The following is a 19,995-nucleotide window of genomic DNA, read 5'->3' as shown; positions in this document are numbered from 1 at the left end:
TGGTGTATGAAGAAATGCTCTACATCACTAACCATCAGAGAAATGCAAATCAAAACCACTTTGAGATATCAACCTCACCCCAGTCAGACTGGCTATTATAAAAAAAAAAAAATAATAAAATAACAAATGCTGGCAAGGATGTGGAGAAAGGGGAACCCTTCTGCACTGTTGGTAGGACTGTAAATTAGCACAGCCATTATGGAAAACAGTACGGAGGTTCCTCAAACAACTACAGATAGAACTGCCATATGATCCAGCCATCCCACTACGGGGCATATATCCAAAGGATTGTAAATCATCATGTGGAAGGGATACATGCACTCCCATGTTTATCACAGCTCTATTTACAGAGGCCAGGCGATGGAACCAACCTAAATGTCCACGAATGGATGACTGGATAAGGAAAATGTGGTATATATACACAATAGACTACTACTCAGCCATACAAAAGAAGAAATCCTGCCACTTGCAGCAACATGGATGACCCTGGGGAAAATTATCCCAAGTGAAACAACCCAGGTACAGAAAGAGAAATACCGCATGTTCTCACTCATAACAGGGAGCTGAACCCATAAATAAACAAATAAAAAATTAAAGGAGACAGAGAGAGAGAAAGAAAGAAACAACAATCACAGTAACACATTGAACTTTTAGAAAGAGAGAAAAGAACCATAGTTACTAGGGGTGGAAAAGGGGAGCGGAGGCGGAGAGGGGGCGGGGTTAACGAGGGATTGGTTAAGGGCACAAAGCGTGACTGCGCACTGTGACGATGAATGAGCTAACTATCCTGATCTGTCCGTCACACGTTGCACACAGCTATTGAAAGTCAACGTTGTACCCCACATGAATGGATAATATATTATCTTAAAAAGATTAAATAAATAAATAAATAAATAAAAGAGAGGGGCCTTGCCTGAAAGAATAAGAACAGTGACATGATTCTGAACCTTCTGGCCCCAAAGCGTCCCCACCCTCCCCTTGCTTGAACTATGCTGACCTCTTAGACCCTGGTAGGAGCCATGCTTGTTACTTCCGTAGGGACTTGATAGTTCTGCTCTCAATAACTCTGAACTGGTAACCCTCTTTCCTCTCTTGTTCACCTGTCCGCCTCACGCTTATTTCTGAGGTCTCAGATTAAATATCACTTCTTGATGAAGGCTTTGTCTGGCCACAAACCGCTTCATCCCCAACTTAAGTTATTCGTGCCCTTTTACCTTCTCTTAGTGCCCTGGAAACTTCCTCCATAGCGCTCATCAATATGTATCATAACACTGTATATTCCTTAGAGGGATCCTGTCTGAAACATCTGTCACCCTACTCCAGTGCAAGCCCCATGGTGAAAGTTACCGTCATCTGCTTTGTTATCCACTGCATATCTTGAGGGCCTCTCAAATATGTTTGTTGGAGGAATGAACGAATGAATGAATTGAAAAAACAAATGCAACGGATGGATGAGCTGTTAAGAGAGATTGGTGGATAAACATATATATTCACGGTCTTCCCACACGTGTGGCTCCTCATGTCCCCGTGGCAGAGAAACAGACAAGGATGTGTGAGGGAGAGCTAAGGGATGAAAGATACCCAGGTATGGAATATAGGAAGAGAAAGGATGGAGTGAAAAAACAGTTGGAGGCCTGAGAAGATGTAGGAAAGAGAGGGAGGGAGAGAGCTAGGTAGCAGCAAAGAGAGAGGGAAGAGGTAGGGGAAATGAGGAAGAGCTGGAGGAGAGAGACAGGAGTAAGACTACAAGGTGACAAGCAGAAAGCCAGGGGCAGGAAGAAAGCAAAGGAACACCTCTCCCTGATGACTCTGCAGTGATCAAAATACTGAATTCAAGAGGTTCCCCCTTTGTTGCTCTCACCTCCAGCTCTTTACATTAGCCATGAAGAATAAAGCTGTTTTTAAAGATTAAGGCAGCAAAGGCTCCACTCCAGTCATTGCTTTTGGCAAAAAGCTAGTAGCTGAGTTCTCACCAGTGATAAAACTGCAGGGAAAGTGACAGGGACAAGAAGCCACTCCTCATTCTGAAGCAAGCTGCTCCCATGTGTCTGTGTGGGAGACACATACTGTGAAGGTAATAGACGTATGTATGCATTGTTTTTGAAGGGAAAAAAGGAAATATCAAGTCTTTCATCTATTCCATGGAGAGCTCCCCATCATGGGGCACTGCGGTGAGATCGAATCCTCTCAGGGACAAAACAAGGAATTCCAGGTGGGATTTGCCCTGCTGCTGGTATTGGGAGTTCATTATATCAAACCTCTAAAATGAAATAAAGAATTTAATATCACGAGCCATACAGATGCTGGAATGATGGTCATTTGATCCCAAGGATGTTTTTTGCAGGTGGCGTAAGAGTAATGAGACTCAGAGGAAACGGCCTATTTTGGCATTTTAATTATATATTTCCCAAACTGGAAGTTTTGTTATAATTCACTATGGACCTGAAATTTTACCCGAAGCCGGGAGAGGATTATGAGCAACATTTCTGATTTTGAATGAACTGAAATGGAGAAGTGCTTCTTGCATTGAAACCTTGGTAATATACTGATGTTTTGCCATAAGTTCTACCACCCCCTTTCCTGAGACATGAGGTAGGCAGAAGTTTACAATGATCCCGCTGTGGGGAACTTTAAGTAATGGGCATTGCAGCATGTGTGTGGCCTCACAGTGGGATTTATTTGGGGAGGACAGAGGAAAAGAGCGGGATGACAGCCTATAAACATTGGTTTCCTAGTGGTAACCAACAGCCCGAGGACAGTTAATGCAGGCCTAACCAAGAGGCTGATCAGCCAGCATACTTGTGAGGCTTGTTCAGAAAATCGTCGTCAAGGAAAAATTTATCATCAGATAAATACTTTTTATTGTCAGATACTTTGGGGTGGGGGCAAGGATGCTGATCGGTGAGAAGCCAAAAAGAACTGTGCAAAACATTTTCAATATGTAACTTAGCAATAGCTGAAAGGCATTTCTCAAAGGGCAGTCTGATATTTGCTGTCAGTTCCAAGGCAATTGTAAAATGCGAGGTACATAAAACAACGTTGCAGGCAACGTAAGGCAATAATTAGAAACTTGAAAGTGCTTGTCGAAGAGGACCTGAAGTGGCCGATTCTAACCATAAGTGGGACAACTGAGGACTAGCAGATGCCAGTGAGTTGGCCATGGTATGTGTTTGCAATTTGGACCGTCTAAATGTCAAGGTCAATGTACTGAGAGATAAAATGAAGTCTAAATGAGGACAACCTGTTTACTGTGAGACCAGTTTAAGAACCAAAACACGGGCTTCCTGGTAATCTCAGGCTGGTGCATGAGCCCCCGAGGGAAAAGACGGGTGTGGAGGCACTACGGGGATTCAGGAGGCCATGACCGTCACGCCGTCAACAGACTTTACGGTTGCTGGTAGTCGTACATTTTTCATCACCATGTGCCTAAACAGTCAGAAGAGCACTGACGACATTCCGATATGAACGCAAAAAGCAGAAGTCAAAAAGGCCAAGCAGGATAGAACTCCTCAAGGAATGAAAGGGGAAGGAGCATCTCCATCTCCCAGGTAGCTTTGTACAAGTCACTGTTGTTTCTCACCAGTATGACAGAAAGAGCCTCCTAAGTGGCTTTTGTTCGTTTGTTTGTTTCTGTTCTTGCTCCTCTACCACCACCCCCCTGCCACGTTTCTCCCAGAGACAACCTTTGTGTTTTTCTTTAAAAAAAAAAAAAAGAAATCATTAAAACAAATATCACATCAACACTGCTTAGAAACTTTAAATGGCTTTTTTGTTACCATGGATGAGAAAAATGCTTGTCCATCCCATAGGGAGATGAATAGGTAAAATGTCATAAATACACACCACGCATTATCTGTGGATGGCAACGTGGACATATCTTAAAAGCACACGGCTCAGTGAAAAAACTTTTAAAAATCTGATGGATACTTATGCTTCCAGCCATGGTGGATTAACAGGAACCAGATTTACTCTTCCACCTAAATACCTATAAACCAAAAGCACGATAAGGTTTTACATCATGACACCTCCTGCCACACAGGACAGTGATCCCTGAGGGAAGGGAACCTAACCAGGTGAGCCCTCCGATTGCCCAATTCCCCCAACTTCTTGCCTAGATAGAGCTTACAGGCTGCAGCACAGGGAGACCGAACACAAACAGAGCCCGATGAACAACCTGAGTGAAGGAGACAGAGCTGAGAATTCAGAGAGGCCAATATGACTAGAATTTGCTGGGAGTGATGCAGGGGAGAGAGCTGAACAGAGAGGCAGGCAGCTCTGGAGAGCTTCAGAGCTTTCCCTTCTGGATGCAGTATATGAGAAAGGGGGAGTGCGGGTAGATAACTTCCAGTTTCTGGAGCGAGTAGCTGTGTGGATGATGGTGCCACTTACTGAGATTGTGAAGATGGGGGGGAAACAAGAGGGATGGGAATGTGTGAGTGTATGGGAGGGGTGAGTGTGCCAAGTGACGGGTTTTAGACGGGCTCATGGTGAGGAGCCCTTAGGACCTCCCAGTGGAGATGTCATGTAGGAGGGTGAATGTATGCACTTGGACCTCAGAAGTGAAGTTCAAACTGGGGTTGTAGATTTTGGAGTTGCTCGCATGTAGCAGTTTATCAACGCTTTCATGTGTAGGGTCTGGTCATCTCCCACAGAGGGCATGTTACAGAGAGAAGAAGGGCTAAAGAGACACAGGCAGCTGACAGGGGAGGTTGATTTACAACAGCTGAAGAAAGCCATAGAGCCAGGCAGAATTGATATTGGTCACAGGAGAGTGGAAGCTGTGGTCCTAGCAATAGCTTCCATTCATACACAGGGGTCTTGGGAAGGCTGATATGAAAACGAATATAAAAATCCACTACGGATTTTGCAAAAAGTCCAGGTTCAATTTGAGATGGGACCATAGTATTTTCTGCCTCCAAAGCAGTTTCCCCAGCCATCCTGGAAGCGTAGCAGCGTGTGTGGCTTTGGGTAGGACCCGCTTCCTGTGCTCTCCATGTTGCATGTTGAGAAACCAGGCCCAGAGAAGTCGAGTGACCCGAGCGGCCTCACACAGCTAGCGCCAGAGGGGCTGGTCACTCCATCCCTGGGATTCTGAAGCCCAGCCTAGCTTCTTTCCGCAGGCCCCAGCCCTGGAAGGAACCAGGGCAAACACCGCCTCTGAACCAGGGCTTGCCATGGCTCAGACACACAAAGTGCCTGATTGTCCTGACTGCTGCAGCGGGCCCCAGGAAGGCCTCAGGGGCCGCGTGATTGCCACTCCTACGGTAGAGGCCTGGCGGTGGGAGCACAGAGCAGACCCCCAAGGAGCAATTTCCACACCTGCATGGATCCACATGGAGCAAGCAGAGGGTGGGGCTGGGGCACCTCTACCTGTGTCCTCCTGAATGCAGAGCATGAGCTTAGGCCTCCCGGAACACGAATCTCATTGGTTTGGGACAGATGTTGGGGTGGGGGAGGTCTGTCACTCCGACGGAGGCGGGGAGGGTGCCTCAGTCCCCAGGCCAGCACTAGCAGAATGTGGGCTTTCGGAGGCGGGAAGGTCCAGGCCCAAATTTTGCATTTTCTGTTTACTGGCTCTGTGGCGTTGTCTAGTTCGTGCACGGTGTCTGTGCCTCAGCTTCCTCATCTGTAAAATGGGCATGCTGACATCTACCTCCCAGAGCTGCTGTGAGAAGAAGACAAGCCCCAGCACAGATCCCGCTGTGACAGAAGGAGCTGCATACCTTTATGCAGCTGAGGATGCAGATGTTCCCAGTGTGCCCGAGGGCCGTAGAGATGGATAGCGGAGGGGAACACAAAGGGAACTGCCACCCTCTGACCATTTCCTGGTCCTGCAGGCAGGTTGGGGAGTTCCACTTGTTGCAGTTAGAGACCCAGCTAGAGACCTCTTTCACTGTGACCTAAGGGGTCATGCTGGGGAAGTGGGGCATAGCGTATCCCAGACCAGGCTGGAGGAGCTTGGGTGAAAGGGCAGGGCTGGACTGAGAAGCACTGTGCAAGTGGGGGGATTGAAGGAAGATGATTGGGTGGGTCGAGCCGCACTGCAGGATATGAATGTGCGCGCCTGCGGTCGGCGGCGAAAGAGGGGTGAGGGGAATCTGGCGGGAAGAACGCCCACCCACCCACCCGCGGAATCGCATGCGCACTGGGGACCTGGAGGAAAGGGCTTTTGTTGGGAAAGTGGGCGGCTGGAGGGGCCCGCGCATGCGCAGGCTACCCAGCCGCTGGGGGTGCGCGGAGAAAAGGGGCGGGGTGGTCGGAGCTGCTGTGCTGGCAGCAGTAGGCGAGGGCGCGGCTGCGGGGTTCCTGGTGCTGAGGACGGACGCCATTGGAGCCCCAGGGAAGGTAAGGATCCAACCCCAGACAGGACCGGGAGAGGGCGAGTGGCACCCGACATGCTGCGCCCTCCTCCCACCTCCGTTTCTGAACAAAGCCCAAGCACTCAGAACCGGAACCCCATTAGACCCAAGGTCTGGATTGGAGCCGCCCACCCCCCATCACCATCACCATCACCATCAGACTCAGGCGCCCCTATCCGAGCCCTACTTATACCAGAGCCCACGACCCCAACCTTTCAGTAGCAGACCCGTGTGCCCCGAGCTGAGCTTCCTTAGACCGGAGGCCCCACCCCCACCCCAACCACTCCTAGATCACTCCAACCGAGCTGACCGCTTGCCCCCTTCCTGGAGTTCTAGTCCTTGGAGTGGAGATCTACAGCGCTCCAATTCGAGCCTCGCTTAGGTCCGAGGTCCCCACCCCGTCCGTCCCTAGCGCTCCAGTATGAGCTCAACCTAGAATGAAATCAGCTGAATCCCCCCGCCGGGACCTAGCGGGAAGATCCCTGGGATTCAGTTACCCAGATCTTTCCGCTGTCCCTGTTGCCTGGGCCCTCGCATCTGCTCCCCCTTCATCCCGCTTTTGGTTTTCCCTGTCTCAGTGCATCCCCTTTGGGACTCTTGGGACCCAAGCTCTCCAGTACACCCCTATTCAAATCTAGTCTCTGGAATCGGGAGCCTGCCCGCGTCCTAAACTCCCCTTTTGGTGCGAGGTCTCCTTGACCTCCGCTGTCTCCTTCCTAGGGCTCTGTCCCTGACTGAGTCTACCCCCCGCCCCCCCCCCACCTCGTACTAGTGGGTCCTGCCTAGTAACCTGATTTCGGCCCCTCACCTCCCGGGCGATCCCGCCTCCCACTGGATCCCTGCCCCTCCCCCTGGGCTCTCAGGCTGAGCTCTCTTCTCCATGGGACGCGCAGCATGGCTGAGGGAAGCTACAGCGTGGAATCGGAAAACTACAATGTTGAAGACATGGATGAGGGCAGCGACGAAGCCGGGGAGGAAGAGATGGTGGAAGGAAACGACTATGAAGAATTTGGAGCTTTTGGTGGCTATGGCACCCTCACCAGCTTCGACATCCATATCCTCAGAGCCCTTGGTAGCTTGGGTCCAGGCCTTCGCATCTTAGCGGTGAGGCTCCTCTTGGCCACCTGCTTGCCCTGGGCCTTCTCCCCAGTGCAGGAAGGTGGAGGCAGGAGAGGGTTTCGTGGGGAAGGACTGCCCAGCTTCCCCGAGCCTTCCCTCTCCTGCTCAGAGGAGGGGGGTTTGGGAAGGTCTCGGGGTGGTCAGGGCTGGCTTCTGGGAGGACGCCGGCCAGCACAAGGAAACAGAATGCAAGTGTGTAGAGTCGTCTGCCTTCCCCCACCCTTCTCTCTCTGGCCTTGCAGAATGAGCCCTGGGAACTGGAAAACCCTGTGCTGGCCCAGACCCTGGTGGAGGCATTGCAGCTGGATCCGGAAACACTTGCCAATGACACAAACACCCGTGCTGCCAACGTAGCCCGCGCCGCTGCCTCCAACCGTGCTGCTCGGGCCGTGGCCGCTGCTGCCCGTAGCTCCTTCAATCAGATGGTCGCTAACCACTGGTTGGCCACACAGCAGGCCTCAGGAGACGATACCCAGCCCATGACATATGCTGAGGCTCAGGGGACCACCCCCAGGGCACTCCTTGCTTCTCGGCAGAGCTCCCAGATGTCAGTCACCCGTGAAATGGCTGCCCCCAGGGCTCCGGCAACCTCCACACAGTCCCAGACAGCCTCCCAGGCCCAGGAGGCAGCTACTGAGGAGGGCCCTAGTACTGCCTGTACTTTCTCTCAGGCACCACGTGCCAGGGAGATGGATGCCACTCGGCCCAAGACAGCCTGCCTGGGTCCGAACGATGGCTTTGATTTCACTCAGCCAGCAGGTGTCAGTGGCATGGCCTTCCCCCGCCCCAAGAGACCTGCCCCGGCCCAAGAGGCTGCCACAGAGGGCCCCAGTGCTGCCTCCGGTGTGCCCCAGGCAGCACCTACCAGGGAGGTGGCAGCCACCCGGCCCAAGGTGACCAAGTCTGGGAAGGCTCTGGCCAAGACTCGGTGGGTGGAGCCTCAGAATGTCGTGGCAGCAACTGCTGCTAAGGCTAAGATGGCCACAAGCATCCCCGAGCCTGAGGGTGCAGCTGTCACTGCCCAGCACAGTGCTGAGCCCTGGGCCAGGATGGGAGGCAAGAGGACGAAGAAGGTGAGATCTCCCTGCCGTGTCCACCACCTCCTTGCTCCTCTCCCTTCCCGCTCCTCTCCTCTCCTCCCTCCTCCCTTCTCCTCTACTCCCTTCTCTCTTCTTTTCTGCTCCCTCCTCCCTTCCCCCTTCTCCTCTCCTCTCCTCTCCTCTCCTCTCGCCACCCTTCTGCTCCCCTCCCCTCCTCTTCCTTCAGCTCGTCCATGTTTCCCCAGCACAAGTTTGCTGAGCACGTTTTTACCCCGCGTAGTTCCTTCTCTCGGGACCGGTGGGAGAAGAGGTTGGCTCAGTGCCTGGCACTTAGTAAGCACTCAGCACATGTTAGTCGCTGCCTGTACTGCTCTTATTTCCAAGTACCCGCCCTGGTCGAGGCATGTGCTGTGCCGGGCGATTTTGCACAGGGAGGCCGGTAGCCCTGGGTCTCCTCTCTCTCTCATGATACAGTCTAAGCATCTGGATGACGAGTGTGAGAGCAGCGAGGAGGAGAGAGAGCTTCCTACGGTCCCGCCGACCTGGAGAGCATCACAGCCCCCGCTGACCGTGCGGGCTCCGTTAGCCCCTCGGCCCCCGACGGCCCTGAGGTCCCGGGTACCCTCAAGGCACGTACTGTGCCTGCCCCCCCGCAACGTGACCCTTCTGCAAGAGAGGGTAAGAGGTCTGCCCTCCCCCACCTCCTTCCTCTCCTCCCTTTTGGGCCGGTTCTCTGTGATCACCCATGCCTTGACGTCCTCGTGGGTTCCTCCTCCTCCAGGCAAATAAGTTAGTGAAATACCTGATGATTAAAGACTACAAGAAGATCCCCATTAAGCGCTCAGGTAGGCATCCTGTACTCCCTCCGCCAGCCCCACTCTGTGGGCATCCCTTTGCTCATGTGCCCCCACCCACCAGGCCATGGCTGGTCCCTCCATTGCCGCAGGACGGGGTTCTGACTGTGTCCCCCTCAGCAGGGCTGACCAAGGGGCTGCAGCTCTGTGGCCCCTGCTCAGCTCAGGTGCTTTCTCCCACCCTCCGACTCCCGCAGACATGCTGAAGGATGTCATCCGAGAATACGACGAACATTTCCCTGAGATCATTGAACGAGCGACTTACACTCTGGAAAAGGTGGGTGCAGGGATGGGTGCGCAGCTGTGTGGAATGAGAGCGGTGGGGAAGCCTACAGCCCCTCCAGGCCCAGTTTCAGTACTGCCGGTCCTGGAGCCTTCCCCAGCCTCTCCACCTGAGAGCTTCCACTGTGCCGGCAGTTTGACGTGTATTGCTTCCCTCGCTGCCTCTCGCTCTTGTGCTCTCTGAGTGTCTCACTGTCTCGTGAGGTGAGTCTCCTTGGCTCTGTCAGGGCCAGAGCTCCCACGGGGCAGGTCCTCCGTGTCCTCTCCTCTTCCACCCATGCCCTCGAGTTTGGGTTACCTGCCGAGCAACAGTCCTTCCCCGAGGAACAGTCAGAATTGACTGACTGCCTGCAGGATGCCCAGCATGGGGTTCTGATCTCACACTCTGGTTTCTCCCCGCTGTAGAAGTTTGGGATCCACCTGAAGGAAATCGACAAAGAAGAACACCTGTATATTCTTGTCTGCACACGGGATTCCTCAGCTCGCCTCCTTGGAAAGTAAGAGAGGGCAAGAGGGTTGTGGCCTTCCTCGATGATGCCCCTTCCCTGCCCACATCCTCTCAGAGAAACAGGAAGGCACGGCTCCCACACACAGTTCGTGGTGCCCAGTGACTGCCGGATGAAAGGGATGATAGTAGGGCCTGGGAGGAGGCCTTGCGGCCATTGGGGTTTCACCCAAACCCCCGAAGCTTCCGAGGAGAGCAGCTTGCCTCTTCCTACTGCGTGCCTGACCTGGACGTGGCAGAGCTCTCCTCAAGGGAGAGCTTACTGTTGAGTGTAGATCCCGATGCAGGAAGGGCAGGAAGGGTTTGGACATGCCTCTGGACGCACCTTTGCCGCGGGCCGAGCATTTGCCCCCTGCCTCACCCTGTCCTCTGCAGAACCCTGGGAGGGAAGTATTAGTCTCCACGTTTTATGGATGAGGTGGTTAAGTCTCAGGCGGAGGTATAAACTGTGTGCAAGCGGGTAGCGAGGCAGGCGTATCACTGGGAGGAATTCACGCCTAGCCGGGACGTCTGGGAGAGGCTAGTTGGGTGAGCTGGCCGTAATCTCTAGGGCAAATGGCTGCTAGACAGGATCCCTCTTTCTACACCTTTAGGACCAAGGACACTCCCAGGCTGAGTCTCCTCTTGGTGATTCTGGGTGTCATTTTCATGAATGGCAACCGTGCCAGTGAGGGTGAGTGGCTGGACCTGCAGCTGGGGGATGCCCACCTTCTCGTCTTCGTGTGCCAAACTCTTGTACCTCATCTCCCCCGCAGCTGTCCTCTGGGAGGCACTACGCAAGATGGGACTGCACCCTGGGTATGATTGGCCTCTCTCAGCACCTGCCCCTCACTGCTGTCCTCCAGCGAAAGAGGTCCCGGGATTGCAGTAGCCTGGCGGTGTGGTGCAGGGGAGTGGGGCACCGTGGGCTGGGTAGAGCACAAAGGGTCTCGCCAGGGTGGATGGGGAAATGGTTTGGAACTCTCAGCCCCCTCCCCGCTCTCTGTCGCTCGGTGAGATCTAAGAGAGATAGTCAGAGTTCGGGGCTCCACCAAACTCCTACCTAGCACATCCCTGGGTGATACGTGGTAATGTACATAACTTCAGTCATCTGGCCTCTGCTGCATGCCCAGGTTTCCATGGCGATGCCCCGTGAGCTGGGAAACTGGTAATCATGCTGGGGAGTGCCCCTGACCACATCCGGGCACTGCCGCCAGCACCGGCTCTCGTCATGGATTCTTTTCCTTGCCCTCAGGGTGAGGCACCCTTTCCTTGGCGATCTGAGGAAGCTCATCACAGAAGACTTCGTGAAGCAGAAGTAGGTGTTGCCTGAGCTAACTGCGCCTCACACTCGCGTGTTCCTTGTGTGCGAGAACACAATGACTGGGAAAGCCATTCCCTATCCCGGATCTTACATTGGAGGGATGGGTGCTTCGGGTGCGGATCTGGGCAGGGGTGGGGGCATGGGCGTGTGTGGGGAGTAGAGTGCTGGGGCGGTCTTGGGGAAAGTGAGCACACATTGACTGAGAACACAGTGCAGGGTATTCTCCATGTCATTGGGCGCCTGCCCTGGAGGCTGTCACAGGAATTTCCCCTAAGGGTCCTGGGGCTCAGACAAGGGAAGTCTCTGAGTGTGGCCCACAGCTGGTAAGGGCCACAACCCAGCCCTCCTGACTTTGTGGCCAGGGCCCACCCTATCCTTGGTCCTTGGAGACCAAGTGAGCACTCGCCCAGGCACACACATGTGCACACTCAGGAATTTAGGAGTACGCATGGAGCACGCTGCCCTTGGCTGACTGCTTCTTCCTTTCCAGTGGTTTTCTAGGATGGACCTTTCTGGGACTTGCTTGACCCGGCCGCAGATAAGATCCTTGGGGTGGGGTGTGCTCAGAGCAGGGGGCCTGAAGAATGGCTCCTCTGTTTACAACACACCCGACAGGAATCTGGGGTCACTGTGACGAGGGGCGCAAAACTTGTGGCCTCCCTATGAACAAATGCCCTACACGTGTCCACCCCCCCCAACCTCCACGTGGCTTCCGGGCAGGACCAATGGCTGAGGCTTGGAAGGCTTCACTATTGCAGGCGGGAGTCCTGGGAGGGAGGCCAGGGCTGGAGAGGCAGGCGATCCTCTTCCAGGAACTGAGCTGCAGCATTGGGTTGAGGAGGGGCCCCCGGAACCCATGGGTTCAACAACAGGTCTTCTGGGCTAGGAGCAAAGTTTCTTTTCCTCTCACACTAAGGTACCTGGAATACAAGAAGATCCCCAACAGCAGCCCGCCTGAGTATGAACTCCTGTGGGGCCTGCGAGCCCGCCACGAGACCAGCAAGATGAGGGTCCTGAGATTCATTGCTCAGGTAATGGAGAGCCTCTGTCGGGTGCCATGCACTGGGGGTGGTTTGCTTTTCGGTCGCGGCGTCATTCCTGTTATCCCGCATCTCCAGCGAGGGTGCCGAGGCCCGGAAAGGTTCTTGTATCTTGTAGCTCATAGGAGTTCTCCCATGAACTTGTGAGTGTGAGGGGTGGGGCAAAACCCTGGGTCTGGCACAGAACAGCAGGGGACTGGGTGCAGTCGTCTTCATTTTCGTCATATTTGCCCAAAGCGCCGGGGTGGGGGATGGGGTGGCAGGCAGCAGGTGCTCAGTGAACGTGGAGTAGGTCAGTCATTATGGCTGCTGTTTCCACCTCAGTATCAGAATCGAGACCCCCGGGAATGGAAGGCTCACTTCCTGGAGGCTGTGGACGATGCTTTCAAGACCATGGATGTGGATATGGCTGAGGAACATGCCAGGGCCCAGATGAGGGCCCAGATGAACATCGGTGACGAAGCACTGATTGGACGGTGGAGCTGGGACGACATACAGGTCGAACTGCTGACCTGGGACGAGGATGGAGATTTTGGCGATGCCTGGGCCAGGATCCCCTTTGCGTTCTGGGCCAGATACCATCAGTACATTCTGAACAGCAACCGTGCCAACAGGAGAGCCACGTGGAGAGCTGGCGTCAGCAGCGGCACCAATGGTGGGCCCAGCACCAGCGTCCTAGATGGCCCCAGCACCAGCTCCACCATCCGGACCAGAAACGCCGCCAGAGCTGGTGCCAGCTTCTTCTCTTGGATCCAGTAAGATTCTCAGGAGAGAAATGAGACTCTGCAGGAGGGCTGTGGAGGAGCCGTGAGGTGTCAGAAGGAGGCGTGGGGAGGGGGGGTGTCGGGGCAGGGCATCGATACCAGCGTGGAAAGACACTTCTTCGGTAACGTATATAACTTCTGTTTCCTGTGTTTTCAGACACCGCTGAGGGATTGCAGCAATCCTCCCCACCCAGCCAGAGTGCCTCCTCCGATTCCTTCTTAACCCAGCACTCTAGGCAGCTTCTACCTATCAGTCGAAGGTGGCATGCGAGATGAAGCTCTCCGCTCTTCCTGCTTTCCTTGTGTGCTCTTTCTTGTGCTTTCTTGTTTTTGTATCAGTGTTACATTAAAGTTGCAAAATTAATGTGGATATTTCCTCCTTTGCCTGAGTACCTGTCGCTGTAGGTGGCCCGTTGTTGGGCTGCTAGCAAGGAAACTTCTTCAGGCACTCTGGGATAGGTGGGCCCCGCCTCTGCTAAAAAGGCCAGCAGGTATGGGTGGGAGAATGGGAGGGGTGTTGCGGGCCAGCTGAGGGCAGGGACCACGAGTGTGGGGAGGCCCCGGTCCATGTTGTGATGTACTTTCCTACAAGCGTTGCTCAGCAGCCCCAGTCAGATGGCAAGAGGGAGGCCAGGAGAAGGGATGGAGTGGAGGACTGGGAGTGGTACCACTGTCCCTCCTGCTGCGGGACAGGGACCACAGGCACTCACCAGGCCCACCACCTTCAGAGACGATATTCCAGAACCCTTGGCTCATCATCCACATAGCTCAGGACCTCATCCCTGGGGCGGGGTCTTGGGGACGATGAGGTCGGCCTCACGATGGCATTCTCACCCCTCCAGTGGGTGGAAGGAGGAGCCGTTGTTGCTGATGGAGCAGGATTTAATGAAAACAAAGTTTCACGCACGCCTAGACAGTCCACTGCCTGTGACAGAGCGGAGGCCTGTAGGGGGCTTGGGAGCTCTTCTTCCCTGGCAGCAGGGCTCTCCCAGTGAGGCCAGAGAGACAGAGAGACAGAGAGAGCAGAGGCCGTTTGGTCTCCTGGGAAGGGCTCAGTAGCAGGCAGGGACAGTGTCCACAGCTGTATGGAGTTCCCCGGTAATGTCCAGAGCCCCAGATGAAGAGGGAGGTGGTGGTGAAAGGGGCCCTGCCTCCCCCTTGACTCTTTTCCCCAGAAGATGCTCCCAGCCCTCAGTTAGACCCACATCCTGACCCAGACCAAGCTACATAATTTTTGAGGCTCAGGGGAAAATGAAAACGCAGATCCCCTCCTCAAAAATTAGTGAGAATTTCAAGACAGGGACACCAGAGCATTAAGCCAGGTGTGGAGCCCTTCTGATCTCCAGGCTCCTTAGGTCACACACCCAGGACGCTGGCCCTGTCCTTCAGATAGGCTTCGGGTGGGTCTCTAACCTGTTGGCCAGTGTACTGTGATTTCTGCTTCTCTGGTTCCTGGGTCCACACTCAGCCACACTGACATTCTGAGATTCTCACAGAAATTGAGTGCCAAAGTTTTACTGGGCCGTGCGTGCGCGCGCACGCACACACCCCCCCCCACACACACACACACAGAAGCGGAGTTCCTTTCCGTTTATGTTTCCAAGTCTATGGTTGGGGCTGTGGGGGAGATGAGGAGGCCTGGGACCCCAGCCCTGGCATGATGTGTTACACACAACTTGGCTGCAACCTCCTGGGACACTTGTGTGCACACGGTAGGCACGTGCTTCCTCTTGCATCAGTGTGGGAGCACTCACCATAAGCCACGGGTGTGAGTTTGAGCACTGTGTGCAGAGGGCACTTGAGATAGGGAAGCTCATCTGGAAAGGAGGAGGAAGCAGCCCTCAGAGATGCGGTGCTGTGCAGGGCACCACCTCCCCAGGCCTCCAGGCTTCCTGGGCTCTCCCCGCGCCCACACACCCCCTTCCTGCCCTCTGCAGGGAGGAGCACTGAGAGCAGGCTGGGCAGGGAGGAAGGGAGCAGGAGGCTGGCCTGGGAGCAGGGAGGAAGGAGGCCCTGGGGAATGCGAGCAGACTGTGGGTCCCGCAGGAGGGTCAGGCCAGCCATCCCGGAGACGGCCACCACCTCACTGAAAGGGCAAACAGGAGACCATGGCAGACCTCCCTCCCACCCCTAGCCTGGGCCTGCCACAGACTCCACCACCACAAAGGTACACAATTCACGTTGCAGGTATTTTCTGAGACCCTACTATGTGCGGGCTCCGTCGTGGAGGTGCGAGTGGCATCTGACCGCCACCACAGCCTTCTCCCCAGCCTGGGCCTGCTCTCTCTGATTCCTCATACACTTGCTGACGGACGAGCGGTTGTCGATTCACTTGTTTCCAGGTATTGACCATTATGCACGAAGTTGTGAATATTTATGTGCACTTTGTTCTCTGGGCCTATGTTTCCATTTATCAGGCAGCCCTCAGAGGAGGGGGCGAATAGGCCCATTCCACGGATGAGGAAACTGAGGCTCCAAGAGGGAAGACACTCTCCAGAAGTCACGCAGCCAGGAATCAGCAGTGCAGGGCCTGGAACCCAGGACCCTGTGAGGCCAAGAGGCATGTTCTGCCCCCTGCAGTCTGCTGCCACTGCCATCCAGGAGCTCACAGTGCCTGCTGGGCACTCTCTCCTGACACCTACACTCCCAACAGGCTGCACATACTGCTCCCCATCTCCCTTCATTTAGGCAGAACATAACCTCACGTGGAAGCTTCCTGCTCCCTCCTTAGGTCCACCCTCGGCTTTTAAGGCCTGCCACCTCCCGCCCAGCCTCCTGAGACAGCAGGTTGGGTGTTTTTCTAGGCATCCATCCTGCCCTTCCTTGTCTTTGCCTTCCTTGTCATCAGGATCTGGGCCAGGCCGAGGGCTTCTCATGCACTCCCTCATTGCATCCTCACTGGTTGTATTGGTCCGTTTTTGTTGCTTATAACAAAATACCTGAGACTGGGTGATTTATAAAGAAAAATGAAATTTATTGCTTACAGTTTTCTGAGGCTAGGAAGCCCAAAGTCCATCTGGTGGTGGCGACAGTGACCCAGGCGTCTAACATTGCAAGATGGTGGAAGCAGAGAGAGCAGAGAGAGACAGACTCTCCTTTCCTCTTAAAGTCCGCAGAACCATGCCCCTGACCGCCACTTTTAATCCATTCACTACAGCATGGTCCTATAATCCAATCACCCCTTCAAGGCTCCACCTTTCAATTACCATCATAGGATTTCCCACCCTCTTAACAGTCACGGTGGGGGCGAAGATTCTAATCCATAAAACTTGGGGGACAAAATTGAAGCTTCGGTGAGTTTTGGGGGGACAGAATTCAATCCACTACACTGGTACTCTGGGGCTCTGTACACCCTCACTGCGCACATGAGGAAACACACTCAGAGAAGGGAAGCGACTTGCCTTAGGTCTGTCTCTGACCCAGCTCTGCCACTGCCTCACCTGGTGACCTTGGCCCGGCCTCTTCTCTTGGCCATTTGTAGTTATCTTTTTGCGTGTACACGCGAAGTTCTGTTCAAATGGTTTGCCCATTTATTATTGGGTCGTTTGTCTTCTTAATAAGTAATTATAAGAGTTATTTAAGTATTTTGCACACTTTTTTGGTCAGGTGTATATATTGCAAACATTTTCTCATAGTCTATGGCTTGCCTTTTCGTTTTCCTAATGATGTAGTGCAGAATTTCTAAATTTGATGAAATCCAGTTCACACTTTTTCATGCTGGGCTATTACTATTACTTTCTGTGTAAGAGAGGTATGAGTTCTTTTCCTACCGCAAGTTCACCAAGATCTTATCCTACGTTCTCTTCCGGAGTTGTAAACAAACCAGCAACAACAAAAAGCTTTTTTGTTCACATTTAGGATCTTAACAAATTTAAGAAGTTTGAAGTCATATTAATACTTTTTATGACCACAATGGAGTGAAGTTAGAAACTAATACCAGAAAGATAACTGGAAAATTCACGAGTGTGTGGAAATTAAACAACACCCTCTTAAACAACCAATGTGCCAAAGAAGAGACCACAAGAGAAATTAGAAGATATCTGGAGAAAAAGGAAAACAAAAACACAAAATACCACAACTTACGAGATGCAGGAAAAGCAGTGTTAAGAGGGAAGTTTAGATCAGTAGGTGCGTACCTTAAAAAAGAGGAAAGATCTTAAACAAACCACCTAACTTTATGACTGAAGAACTAGAAAAGGAAGAACAACTTAAACTCAACCTTAGTAGAAGGAAAAAAGAAATAAAATTTAGAGTAGAAATAAACAAAGTAGAAAATAGAAAAATGATCGAAAAATTCAATGAAACCAAGAGCTGGATTTTTTAAAAGGATCAGGATAACTGACAAACCCTTAAGTAGATTAACTAAGAAAAAAACAGAGAAGACTCAAACAACTAAATCAGAATGAAAGTGGGGACATTACAACTGATGCTACAGAAACAAAAAGATGATAAGAGAATACATTACACACCAACGAATTGGACAACCTGGAAGAAATGGATGAACTCTGAGAAACAGACAAACTACCAAGACTGAATCATGAAGAAATAATAATAATAATAATAGTAATAATAATAAAATACCTGGACGACCTAAAACTAGTAAGGAGAGTGAATGAATAATCACAAACTTCCCAACGAAGAAAAGCTCAGGACCGGATGGCTTCACTTAAGAATTCTACCAAACATTTAAAAATGAATTAGCATCGATCCTCCTCAATCTCTTCCAAAACTGAAAAGGAGGGAACACTTTCAACTCAGCATTACCCTGATACCAAAGGCAGAGACCACAAGAAAGGAACACAACAGACCTATACCCCAGAAAAGTGTTGATGCAAAAATACCCAACAAAAGACTAGCAAACCGAGTTCAACAGCACATGAAGAGCCCATGACCAAGTAGGATTTATTCATGAAATGCAAGGAAGTCTTGACCAATGAAAATCAATTAACATAGTAAGCCACATCAACAAAATGAAGAACAAAAACCACAGGAGTATCTCAACTGATGCAGTAAAAGCATCGGACAAAGTCCACATGCTTTCATGATCAAAACACTCAACAAACTAGAAATGGAAGGAAACTACCACAATGTAATAAATGCCGTATATGAAAAACTCACTGTGAACATCATACTCAATGGCAAACGAGTGAAAGCTTTTCCTCTAAGATGAGGAACACGGCAATGACGCCCACTTTTGCCACTTCTTCTCAACATAGTACTGAAAGTTCTAGCCAGCGCGATTAGGCAAGAAAAAGAAATAAAAGGCATCCTCTGTATATTTCTAAATTCAGAAATATCCTCCTAAATAACCCATAGCTCAAACAAGAAATCAGCAATGAAATTACAAAATACTTTGAGCTGAATAACAATGAAAACCTATAGCATGCACATTAAATGTCTATTTACATAAAAAAGAAAGGCAGAAAATTAATGACCCATGCATCAATGTCAAAAATTTAGAACAGCAGGTTAAACCTGAAAAAATCAGAAGAAACTAAATAAAAACTATAAGCCAGCTCAAGATAAAACAACACAGCCAAAAGTTGTTCCTTTGTAAAGACAACGCAATTAATAAATGCCTTGTGTGGGCCTGAACAAAAAAGAGAGAAGTCATGAATATCCAATGTGTGGAATGGATGAGGAGACATGGCTATGGACAATAAAGATATTAAAGAAGTTATTAGTCAACATCATGTACAATTTATGCCAATATATTTGTAAATTTAGATGTACTGTACGAATTTCAAGAAAACACAACAAAATGACACAAAAACAAACTAAACGTTTGAATTGTCCTGTAAATACTCAATGAACAGAATCCGAAGAAAGCAACAGCAGCAACAGCGAAAACAAGCCTCCAGACTCTGATGGTTCCACCAATTAATTCTACAAAATATTTAAGGAGAAAGAATGTCAACCTAACATTCTTGCCAGGAAATGTACAAAAGAGGAAACACATCCCATCTCGTTGTATGAAGCAAAAACCTTATGAGAATACAATAAGAAATGAAACACACAGGCCTGTCTTTCACATAAGCATAGAGGGAACAATCTCGGGGAAAGCATCAGCAAAACAAATCCAGTTACATCTTTAAAAAGAAAAATATACCACGAACGGGTCAAGAATATTCTAGAAATAAAATGGTTCCGAATTTTAAAAATTAATGTATTCCACAGAAGTAATGTATTAAGGAGAAAAAATATGGTGTTCTCTATAGAAAGCAGAGAAAGTATCTCATGCATTTGATTTTTAAAACATGAACTTCCCCTTATTATAAAAACCTCTTAGCAAACTAGGGGTGGAAGGGAACGCCCTTATTCCAATCAGAACATCTTTTAAAAGCCTACAAAAACCATCACAATGGTCAAGAGTTGAAGGCCTTCCCTCTGGGCCTAGAAACAAGATCCGGATAAACCCACCGTCACCACTTACAGTGCAGTAAGGGAAGAAAAAGTAATAAAAGTGATCCAGTACGCACAGCCTTAAATGCATACACGTGTTAACCAAAGGACATGTTTATGAATGCTCGCCACAATAGAAACTGTAACACTCCTGCACTAGAAACCACTAAATGTCCACCAGAAATAGAACGTATAAGTAAATTGTAGCATACTCATACAAATTGAACTGCTATTCAGTAATGAAAATAGATAAACTCCAGCTACAAACTACAACAAAAATGAATACTAAGAAAAGAAAACATAATGCTGCCCCCGAAAGCCAGACTA

At 51.1% G+C, this 19,995-nt stretch overlaps 1 protein-coding gene and 1 non-coding gene across 2 annotated transcripts; both read left to right on the top strand.

The window, feature by feature from the left end:
• Window positions 1-6,256: 6,256 nt before the first annotated feature.
• Window positions 6,257-13,507, top strand: LOC134367318 (melanoma-associated antigen D4-like). The gene is made up of 14 exons (XM_063084032.1): window positions 6,257-6,345; window positions 7,253-7,463; window positions 7,721-8,551; window positions 8,993-9,196; window positions 9,300-9,363; window positions 9,570-9,649; window positions 10,060-10,151; window positions 10,753-10,832; window positions 10,915-10,957; window positions 11,394-11,456; window positions 11,738-11,785; window positions 12,379-12,493; window positions 12,827-13,257; window positions 13,424-13,507. Exons 2-14 carry the CDS (start codon window positions 7,254-7,256, stop codon window positions 13,431-13,433), a joined length of 2,271 nt encoding a protein of 756 aa, XP_062940102.1. The 5' UTR covers window positions 6,257-6,345; window position 7,253; the 3' UTR covers window positions 13,434-13,507.
• On the top strand, window positions 12,017-12,145 carry LOC134368827 (small nucleolar RNA SNORA11). The gene has a single exon (XR_010022524.1). It is a non-coding gene; the product is annotated as a small nucleolar RNA SNORA11 (small nucleolar RNA).
• Window positions 13,508-19,995: the final 6,488 nt, after the last annotated feature.

This window comes from Cynocephalus volans, chromosome X (genome assembly GCF_027409185.1).
Source record: "Cynocephalus volans isolate mCynVol1 chromosome X, mCynVol1.pri, whole genome shotgun sequence".
NCBI classification, from domain to species: Eukaryota; Metazoa; Chordata; class Mammalia; order Dermoptera; family Cynocephalidae; genus Cynocephalus; species Cynocephalus volans.
Note: the sequence above shows the minus strand (reverse complement) of the source record. Positions and strands in the feature narration are given on the sequence as shown.